Below are 11,624 nucleotides of genomic sequence, written 5' to 3'. Positions count from 1 at the left end.
CTTTCACCTCTGAGCAGAACAAATAGATCCTTTGACTTTTTTTTGTTTCCTCAGCGATCAGATAATTCTCAATTCTCCTCATTTCTTTTTAGGACTTGTCACTCACTGTTGTTTCATCTGTGTCCCTGTGGTCTGTTGATGCCCAATGCCTTCTGGAGCATATACAGTTTTGTGAATCTGAATAAGACGTGCACAAATTCAAGAGATGGGTAACAGAAATAGAAATAAATTAATCAAATATGTTTAAAAAAATGGCCATAAAATTCTATGATGTAATGCTTTGTAAAAAAGACAAGAGGGCGCTACATTAAGTGACAAACAGTGTATTATTTAGCATGATTGTCCATTATTTAGAATCCATTATTTTCACACACACAAAAAAATAAGTTTGGGAATAGTTGAGCACTTATATCATTAAACATGATTTTTTTTCTTTTTGAAGAAAAATGAAGCAGGAAAAACTTAATCTGTACAGTTAAAGTATATAGGTAGTAATAACAAGATGCACTTAAAGTATCCATAACTACAAATGCCTTGAGTATATTTGCAGTACACCAGGTCCAACCTTTTGGTGATTTTGGACACATGTTGGATACAACCTTCCTCCACCATGATTGACACCACAGCCTCTTTTTGCCAGTTAAAAATAGTATTAACATTGGTAAGATTAAGTATTAAACTGAAAAATGAGCCTGTCAAATAGTGAGACTGTACGACTTTGAAACTGATTAAATGTGCAAAACATGCTCAGATTAAAGATCACACGTCACAGAACGCTTCAGCACCATGTTTATATTTATTTAGAGTGGGTTTAAGGTCTTGCAGAAGAAAACGGGGTTGGTCCATCTACAGAAAAGAGGTGGAGTCGAGAACCAGCACCAGGTTTGACACAGTTCAAGAGACACGACTATTAAAACTAGCAGTGCATTTTATCATTATTTTCAGTACAATGAACATTACATGTCACTATGAATACATTGTAAAAGAAAAGAAGAAAGAAAGATGTAAATCTGTACATTAATGACAACACATCCACCAGTCATGGTGGATTATCTGTGTATCCTTTGGTGTGGCGTCGCTAAGCACTATTACTTTGTGGTGAAGGTGAGTTAGTGGGTGTGTTACCAGAGGGCTATCAATACAAAACCCTACATAACCTCTCAGCAAGATGCCTTTAAGCAAGGCACCAGCCAACGGCTAACTGTGGTCATTCTGGAAATTTCCCAAACGTGTTGGTCAGCATGGATGTAACGTGGGGAAGAATCCCAACAGATGCTATGAGCTCACTTTACTTTAGTAGGATAAATTATAGACTTAAAAAAATCTTTACAGTACTTTGATATCTACTTCTAGTAAAGTCACAAGTATTCAAGTACCTGAGAGCATCGTCCCATTGTCTGTCAGCTGCCAGCAAGAGCGCTCAAGGATTTGGCATTAAAACCATATTATAGCACAATGGTTGTACATTCTCAGCACCGACGTGCTGTAAATCAATGCATCTGCCAGTGTAGCATCAACAAGACTAGGAACTCTGCTGTAAACATTTAAGGCTTTAGTGATTTTCTCCTCACAGTAACATCTGGACTGAGTCAACAGAGGATTGACAAGCAGCTAATTCATTTTCATATTATACCGAGCTAAATGTGGCAAAACCAGATGGGTGATGACAAATGTACATTCAAATATTTAGTGCTGAAAAAAAGGGGGGGTATATGTTCAGTTACGGTCCCTGTAATCATCATATATTAGCTAAAATATAAATAAAAATTGGACTATAATACACAAGTGATGGGGATTAGGTAGCTTGATCACATACAAGAGGGCAAATTAAATGTGGAATAATAATTAAAAAAAATACAGCAGTGGCTGACTCCCACCACAGGAGGGCACTGTTATATTGGCAATACTGCTAGTGCCCAGCAACAGAACTTCCAGCACACTTATTAAACAGTTCAGCCAACAACCAGTGAGAAGAGTTTCTTTTCTAAATGAGTCACTCCACAGCTGGTTAGAATTTACAGTCAACAACAAAATGTGGGCCTTTTTTTAGGTCTTGTCAAACTGTCTTATTCTAAAATATACTTCAGAATAAATCCCTTAATTGATTTACAAAAAAGCACCAATGGATTAAACTGTACTTTTATGCCTTTGGGACAAACACCTGGATGTTAAAGTTGGAACATCAGCACAGATTGCACCTCGTCACGTATTTAGCTGGTCGGTGGTGGGTGGCCAACATCCAGTCTCCTCTGAGCGGTGCCTCTTTTTCGGCCAGATGCTGGCACACCACTGACTACACTTCCCAGAGTTCCCGGGGTCTGGAAGAAAGATTTGGACGCCGATACAGATGTGGTATCTTTTGGAGTTTGCGGAGTCTGTGGAGGAGGAAAAGGACTTTTGATAAGTTTTCATGAAATTGTAGTTTCAAAGATTTCAAACACAAACATTTTCAATAGGCATAAATATATTGACTCTATATATCACATATTTTTCACTTTAAGACCCGGGTTCACCACCTGGTCAGAACAAGGGCCTGTTTTCATGTTCTCCCCGCGTGTGCATGGGTTTTCCCAAATTAGGTCAATTGGACTCTCTGAATTGACCATGAGAATGAATGGTTGTTTTTCTCTATGTGGCCCTGTGATGGACTGACGGTCTGTCCAGGGTGTATCCCCTGCCTATCACCCTATGTCAGCTGACATTGGGTGACCCTCATGTGGAGGATAAAGTGGTAGAAGATGGATGGATGGATGGAAAATTAATCAACAAGTGTATAGAATTGCACAAAACTCTGAAAAACAATTTAATTTTTCAAATTTCTCTCTTTAATGCAACACCCCCATACTATCAACTTACTTCATGATTACCAAATTTAATCTATGCTGATAAACCTCTAAAGTCACACCTGTTTTGTACTGATATAGAAGTTTTGATACTGTAATGAGAACTAGCGTCTTAGAGACTTATTATTTACAAGTTTTAAAGCAGCCCATAGATTGTAAGAGCTCAGAGCAGGGAGTGTTTGTGGTGCCTTCAAGAGCGCCCAGGTGACATCGTTAAATTTAATTCATATGTATTTATATTATGTATATATTTTTTTGTCAAATAGACCATTTTGATGGAAAAAATCTCAAGTTCACAAAATAAATATGAGAGCAAACACTGGTGTGTTCATCTGGAAGAAAAAACTATACAATTTAACCCTAATATGTCATTTTGTGTAAGAATCTGTGCAATAAAAAGTTTCGATACCATATTGAAAGTCAGTTTTTAATCAACGGATCAATCTTACCAGGTGTTCTTGTGTGCTGGTGCTAACCGTCTGCCGTGGCACTTGGGGTGAATGTGGAGCGGCAGCAGTCGACCCGTACTGTCTGCTCTGTTCTGGAGTGGATGGCGATGGAACAGGAGACCAGCTGACGTCTGACGCTGCTGCTGCTGTCGTCAGACTATAAGCTGTAAAGTGGGCGGACGACATCACGGTGGGCAGGCTGAAGCTGAGTTTAGTGTGGCCGTCTGAGCCTTGCTGTTGTAGACCATTGGCGACCAGGGGGTAGTGAGAAAGGGCAGTAGAGGGCAACAGGACGTACGGCAGCGCCAGAGTGGGAACGCCAGTGGGAGGAAGTGCTAGACCGGCTGGTGGTTGACCAGCAGAGAGGAAGAAGTTGAGGCTGTTCAGACCTGAAGGAAACAGAACACAATTCAGAAGGTTTAAACCTGACTGGTCGACAAAGTCACCTGACCTAGTCTGAGACAGGGAGATGGAAATCAAGTGCACCCTCTACACACAGGTGTCTTAATGAACTGTGTCCCTGTTATGTGTTTGGCTCCTGTGAGGTGAGTCTTTTATTTGGATCTGAAAACATCCGAGTCGGTGTTGTTTACTGACAGCCTTACTTAATGCCACTGCTGATATTAAGACATTGATTAGATTGATGAGTATAGATCATGTCATGATGGACTTTTGCACTCAGCTGAAGCCACGTCTTTCATTAATTCTTATTTGGTGAGTCTTCTTAATGATAATATGCTCAGAATGTTGCTGTGTTCTTGTCTTCCAAAAGAAAAGCATAGTGTGTTTGTGAACCATAGAATTCATCAGAGTTTTGACACGTCAACCAAATGGTGATTACTCAGTCACTCAAAATCACACAGTTTAGGTTACTCTTAGGGCTTTGAGGGGGAATCAAACGTGTTTATCTGGGGAAGGATTTCATTTTTTTAATTGCAACTTTTTATTTTTAGTTAAATTACTAAAATAATCATTTCATTATGAATTATTTAAAAGACAAACAGTGTCTTTCTAGTGACATTAATGCACTGCATTTGACATTTCAAGCGTAAATAACAGCATTGACTCTCTTGATGGCGGTTGCCAATTCCTTTTTCCATTTGGGTACAGTTGTGTACAGTTTAACATGTATTGTTTTCAGGAAGCTGTGCATACCTGCATTGTTAGGTACATAGAGGTAGTGTGACGGCTGGCTGGGCTCGCTGCTCTTACTGCCACCAAGACTTTGCTCCATCACTCTTGGAAGATCTGCGGAGTGATTGATAGAAATCCTGGTGGCGTCAGTCTGTGAACTTTCCTCTGCTTCCATACGAGGTCCAGCTCTCGCCTGGTAACGTGGAAAAACAGAGACGGAATAAATAAAAACGGCCAAACAAACAAAAAGTCACAAATGCAAAATGGATGATGTCCCAAAAGTCATTAATAAACGTACACTTTTGCAGATGTGACACAAAATCATTATCCCTCAAGTCTTTTGTCAAGTAATCTGGACTTTTTAATAAAATAAGAAACGTTAAATGTGTCAAAAGAACTCACCCGGTCACATTCCTCTAAACCTGTCAATCCCTTCTTTTTAACCACCTCCTCCTCCCTCTCTTCTCTTTTCCTCTTTCTTCCCTCCTCCGACTCCAACCTAGGAGACCTCTGACCTTCAGGCAGTCGGTCAGACTGGCCGAGCGACCCGTAAAGCATGACCACAGAGGGCTGAGATAGGCTGGGCAGGTACGCCAAGCAGTGCGGAGAGGAGGCAGAGGTGAGGAGGTACTCTGGGTGGAGGGACGGTGTCAGCGGGGTGGAGGACGGAGGCAGCTGGCCGTTGTTGTTGTTGTGGGTCTGCGTCTGTTGTGCTGCACTGGCTTGATTACTGAAAAGAACAGAAAACAAGGAATTAGCCATATTTTTATTGTGGTTTGGATCCAAAGAGACCAACCATAGAAATAACATGTTTCCGAGGTGGCCAACGTATACAGATAACTGTACAGCAGTCAGTTCCTGTCACAGGAAGCCAAAAGCTAAGCCAATGCAAACAAGTGTTTAATACTAAAAGAGTTCTGAGATTTAAAACACCCCCAACAGATTCATCACCTCACGTGAAAAATTAAAGTGAGTTTATCCATTTGTGTGTAATTGTGTTGCCTGCCTCGTACTGAAAGTAAGATGAAACCATTTCCACAAATAGCTGCTGTACCATTTACCCTGAATTTACAGTGAATTCTCCTTATTATTAATAATAATAATAATAATAATAATAATAATAATAATAATAATAATAATAATGATAATAATAATAATAATAATAATTATAATAATAGTTTTTCTTGACAAACTTTAGTGATACTGTGTGTAATAAATTCTCTGGCAGTACATTTGAGATCCAAGAGAAGGTCATGGTTTTTTGTGTGTGTTGTATGGGTATGTTTGTGAGGACATGCATGATGTCAATGAGTGTCCTTACTGCAAATTCTACACAAATGTGTGTGTGTGTGTGTGTGTGTGTGTGTGTGAACTCACTCAGAGCTGTTTCCAAACTGCAGTCGACACACGGCGTTGTTGCTTGTTGTCTTTCGGGAATAATCCACAGGCTGAATTGGAAAACCTGTGGTGTGAGAAAATATTGTGACTTATTCAACAGGATTATACGAGTGTTCAACTGTAATAGCCCATTCCCACTGGACAGGAAAACCCCCTTAATCCAGGACCAGTGGGTATTTTTTATTGGGATACACTCTCGGGTCAAATGATTAGGCCAGGGTTTCTCAGTCCTGGTCCTGGGAAGCCACTGTCATGTATGTTTTAGATGTTTAGACACCTAAAGGATGCAGGACAGAGGCTCCCCGGGACCAGGACTGAGAAACCCTGGATTAGGCAATACCATGTGTGTTTATAGCCATTAGCCATGAATGTTTTCAGTGAACCTTTTTCCACTTCGGGACAGAGCTCAATATTTTTTCCACCTTATTAGTGACTTTAAAGTATTTGCTCACTGTGGAGTTTGAGCAAAAGACAGAAGTAAAAGCTACAAAACATTTGACATGTGTGTTTTCAGTATGTTCATGACACCAAAGGTGATGCAGGGGTAAAAATCAATGGGAATGACGTCAAAGGCCTTTTTCGCGTGATAATAATTGAAGTTTGAAAGTAGCGTAAGGAACTGCTGTTTTAAGTGACAACAGACATGATTACTCTCTCTTACCAGTTCGCTCTGGCCTCGGGCTGCTGGGCGCAGAGTAGACCTGCCGTTGGACAGCCACAGACGTCGGCGTTACGTTGAAGGAGGCGTGCCGTGCCATCTTGGCTTTTCTGAGGTTCTGGCCTGTCATTGGCTGTTCGGCATTAGGAGTAGCGACAGCTGCTACATTCAAAGTATTTCCTATAAATTGAAGTCATGCATGGGAAAAACCTTATGAATGCAGTCGTGTACCTGAACGAAAATTGTCGAAGAATCAGAGATATATCATAAAGGTTTAGTTCTTACTGGCATTTCCAGAGTTGTTGAATTCTACCGGGCCGAGCCACTTGAAGGCCGGCTTCCTGCCTCTTTCCTCACGGACGTGCACCTTCTTTATGAGGCCCAGGCTCGTCAGGACGTTGGCAATGTCGTAAAGTCGCCGCACCTTAGCTAAAGATACAGGGGTGTTTAATTCAAATACAGTACAACAGAGGAAACAGGATTTATATAGATATAAAAACCATTATCCCTACACCGCTCATTTGCGATTGCATTCTTACTTTTGTACTTGCTGTGACTCGATGAGTCCTGACTCTCCTCGATGAGTATCTTTGCTGCAGCGTCCAGAGTAACGGTCAAAGACTTGGACACCAGGAACAGCATGACGAACTTCTGACTCATGATGCGCAGAGATTTGTCTTTCCTGTTGCCACCAGCTGCGAATAACATGGGCACAAACCGTGTCAGATGAATAAATGAGGTTTCTGATATAATAAATCTGTACATTGAGTCCCCATAGACAAGCCATTGAAACAGCAAGCAAAAAATAATCATAACTTGTAATAAGTCATATTCTACTTTTACCTGTTATTCAAACGTTCCTGTTAAGAAATGATCAAGACATGTATAGATGCATTAACTTTAATGTGTAGTATTAGTTTATTTTTTTTACATTACAAAGATTGGATTATAGATGGTTAAAAGCTGCTTTTTGTAAAAGTCTGACTGCTATGAGCCTATGCTGAGTGTCACTAACCATCAGAATCAACATTCATCTCTGACCATCACTACAGACTAGAATTTGGCTGAGATGTTATGGTTGAGGGAATGCATTGTGCCCATGAGTGTCCTCAAAACAATAACGCATGAATTAGTGTGTGGGTCTTGCATACGTGCAGGCTTATGACTGAATGATCATTTACCTGCAGGGATTTGCTGAAATGAACCTTCACTTTTACAAACCTATTGCCTTCTTGCAACATATCATACCTCTTTTTCATCAATGCCACTAAAGCAGTCGATGGGGAAGAATGGGAAGGACGTTGTCGAGTTGTTTGTTGTTTAAATTCTTAACTCAAAAATGTGATATATCCGTTTATTACCGTTGCCAACGTCCCCTTCCCCGACGTCGTCCTCGTGCCCAGGCCCAGCTCCCTGTGCCTTGGCAGTCAGCTCCATCTGGAGGTGGTAGCCCTGCTGTCGGCCTCTGCGCTGCAGATCCTCCAGCGTGGCATCCAGGTGCTGACGTCCATACCAGGTGTAGCTGTTTTTGGCTATACGACCAACGATTGTCAGCGACTCGAGTACGTTGACAATGTCGTAGATCCGCCTCCGTTCCACTCCTGATAATGAGGGCAGGGACAGAAATTACCCTTCACATTGTTCATATTCAACAGCATAGATTGAGATTAGGCCATTTGTCTTTTTCCCTTTAAAACTCTTATTGTCATCCCATTGCTTGCTCTTACCCAGGCTGGTTGCCACCTCGTCCAGTGAGATCCAGATGGGGCTGTGCGGTGGGGGGTACTCGGGGTAGAGGGCCAGGAACTTTTTGCACAGCAGACCCAGACTCTTCTGCTTCCTGCTTGGCTTTTTCTCTGCCTCGTCCTCTTCATCCGCAGCGTCAAACTGGACAGATTTTTATGAACACATTGATAAAGGATTCCTCTTTGCATTTCATTAGCCATTTTACCTCCCACTGCGTCACATTATTCAAACAAATGAGACACATATCAGGTGGTCAGACCCTTACATTCTTTCTCTGCAATATCTTGAATATTATTTTTCCAATTATAATTCAGTCCCTAAAAAGATATTCAGCCTTAAAGAAATTGCTACAAAGGTTTAGGGTGATTCAGGCTCTACTGACTGCTTATATCATAATAACTCAATCATAACCGAGGACATCATTTATGCTTTGAAATAGTTCAGCTGATTATATAAAAAAGTTTTTTACAGCATTTACTCTTAAGATTACAACATTTGTAGGCATTAGGATTCTGTTTTTGGCTCAATCAAACCAAACCATACAACTTTAAACCTCAAGAACTAACTGGAAAGTAATTAAATGTGAAACCATGTGGGTTCTAATGATAGATTCCTCTTGCTGTTGATTTTACATACCTGAGAAGAGTCGTCCACCTCTGTGTCCTCTGTCACTGTATCTGGACTCGCTGGCTTGTCCTTCTCGTTCTCTATGGGTCTGAACAGCACCTTTTTCATCTCACGGTCTCTAATGTCTGGACTCGCCGCACTGATCAGCATCTTCAGATTGGCTGTGGGGGTCCACGGCTCGGCCAGGGACGCATGTTTGATCGGTGTGATGTGTGGTGTGTTTCTATTAACCAGCATAGAAGGGTTAGGGGCCTCTGCAGATTTCAGAGGTGTGGATCTTCTCCGATCTGTGCAGATGTTTTCCTGACAACAAAGATGCAAAGTGTCAAATTTGAGGGCTTAAAACTGTTTCTGGACATTACAAAGCAGTGACATGGTTGGACAATATGGTCAATAGACTAATCATGATATTTTTTTTGCATCAGTTGATATCAGATCGATAAATATCAGAACTCAGGAATAGATTTTAATTACATTTTCTTGGGATGTAGGTTACAGAAGTAAGAAATTATTATATATTTTTGTGACCATGTGGATCTGGATGAATTCACAAAGGGCGTGCACTGACACTGTGGGGAAACTGAGCAGCCATGGTGGTTTGTGCTCTTGAATGCTTTCTCTACTCAAAGATCAGTGATGACACTTTAGAGTAGGGAACACATATTCACCATTAACTAGGTGCTCACTAACATATATGTGTAGCATACTAACCCTTTATCAGTAATCATTAAGCACGTATTAACACCTTATTCTAGCGTTTTTCAACCAGTGTGCCGTGAGAGATCGTCAGGTGTGCCGTGGGAAATTATCCAATTTCACCTAATTGGTCTAAAAACATTTCTTGAAAACAAATAATTAATGATCTGCAAATAATATGGATATAAATATTCAAGACACTTTGATAAGAATGACTTAATTGTTAATATAGGCTACAGCGTATATATTTTTTAAAAACATTTTTGTTTGGTGGTGTGCCTTGTGATTTTTTCAATGAAAAAAATTGACCTTGGCTCAAAAAAGGTTGAAAAACACTGCCTTATTCTACCTGTACTACAAAATTAATTAATATTTTCCTATATAAGGTGTTAATACGTGCTTAATATTTACTAATAAAGGGCTAGTATGCTACTTATATGCATCTTAGTAAGCACCTAGTTAACGGTGAATGTGTTCCCTATATGTACTTACCTCATTCCTATTACACACAACTCAATTTATAGACCACTATAAACATTTCATGTATTGTATGGTTTTTATAGTGCCATAAACATATTAAGTTATTAAATTATTGTCCAGCCTGCTGCTGTACGACCACAGATCTCCATCAAAATGAGGCTGCTGACTTAATTAGAGAGCAGTTCAAAGTCTAATCAGCTGTTTTCCTAATCCACAAACTTTTTGTATGACTTAATCATGGAAATGCTGCAGTTGAAGGCCAACACCTCAGTCCTCCTTCCTTCTCTTCCATCACACTTCCACACTGAACCTGTCTCTCACTCCGTTCCCCCTGCAACTCTCCTTCATATGCATTAAATTACAGTTACCAGGCTCAGACCAGGCAGAATAAACCACCTCACCTTTTGTTCCGTGTGCCCACCATCCTCCTCTGCCTCTTCTGTCCCCACCGTGAAACTTTTCCTTGGATTTGTGAGGTCTTTCAAGGCGAGACATTCAACGTCCATGAGTGAAAGCTGCAGAGTGAATAACAGACATACTGATGAAAGTTAGAAGATGATAGCAACAATATTTCAGAGAGACGCTGCAGTGAAGTGGAGGGAGTTTCGTCTTGTGGACAAAACTCAGACCAGAGGCCAGACTCGATTTGGCGCAAAGAAAATCAGCTAACTAGCTCTTAGCAAGCTAATGACTGCAAATTGGCGAATAACCCGTTTCCATGTTAACAGTTTAGTTCAATGCTAATACAGTTAACCTGTCCATTAATACAGCATTTACAGTGTTACACTAATACACACATCGATGACAACGTTTACGATGTAGCAATAAGTAGCGTCAGCGTTGCTACAGGACTACATTTACACCGACTGCTCCCACTGACCACTTAAGCTGTCGCTCAGTCATGACAAACTACATCAATGCATTAGAGCAGATGGCACACGTATAGCGAATGCTCGTTTTTAATTAGCTAACTTAGCTACTTAGCCAGCTCAGCTGACCACACACATCGCAGCTAAATGTTAAAGCTAGCAGGAAACCACTGGAGGGAAAACATCAGTCCTCACCGTCCTCTGCAGCTGGATGAATGAAACGTTACAGTATGGTCTGTGTCCAGTGGAGCACACTCGTCAACATCTAATCCAGACGAACATAGCAAAATTAGTTTCCTTTTCCGAATCAAGCGGGTGACCCTTCGCGCCTCCAGTCATTCAGCACTACTGTCCAGCGAGAGATGGACCGTGTTCTGCCCCGGGGAAACCTCACTATCCCCCGCTCAAGCTTGTTTTCTGGCGCTCTCTGGCATCTGGCTCACTCCAGCCAATCAGCGCCTACGCAATCGGCGCAGTCACACAGCTCCATCCAATCAGCGTCGCTGGACTCGGGTACGCGCCTCAAATTCTAGCAAATGGGTGTGAATAACGGCCACGCCCCCTGAGTCATGTTGGCGGGGCAACAGGCGCGCTCCTTTCAACACGCAGATATAGTACAGAGGTCTCACTCTGTTGTTGTTTTCAGGTACAACGACAGAAACGATGAAAGCTGCTCAAAAATTAGTTGTTTTTTCATGTTTCTCTTGAAAAATATAAAATAAAA

General features: G+C 41.1%; 1 protein-coding gene across 1 annotated transcript; it reads right to left on the bottom strand.

Moving 5' to 3' along the window:
* Positions 1-2,210: 2,210 nt before the first annotated feature.
* e2f7 (E2F transcription factor 7) lies at positions 2,211-11,123 on the bottom strand (the record flags this gene model as incomplete). Its single annotated transcript, XM_083907272.1, has 13 exons — positions 11,096-11,123; positions 10,433-10,546; positions 8,865-9,158; positions 8,210-8,369; positions 7,829-8,083; positions 7,022-7,177; positions 6,768-6,911; positions 6,486-6,662; positions 5,804-5,888; positions 4,829-5,156; positions 4,448-4,619; positions 3,293-3,681; positions 2,211-2,375 (listed from the first exon to the last, which is right to left on the bottom strand). Exons 2-13 carry the CDS (start codon positions 10,535-10,537, stop codon positions 2,211-2,213), a joined length of 2,430 nt encoding a protein of 809 aa, XP_083763398.1. The 5' UTR covers positions 10,538-10,546; positions 11,096-11,123.
* Positions 11,124-11,624: the final 501 nt, after the last annotated feature.

The sequence above is a fragment of the Microchirus variegatus genome (genome assembly GCF_963457635.1).
Source record: "Microchirus variegatus genome assembly, chromosome: 20".
NCBI lineage: Eukaryota > Metazoa > Chordata > Actinopteri > Pleuronectiformes > Soleidae > Microchirus > Microchirus variegatus.
Note: the sequence above shows the minus strand (reverse complement) of the source record. Positions and strands in the feature narration are given on the sequence as shown.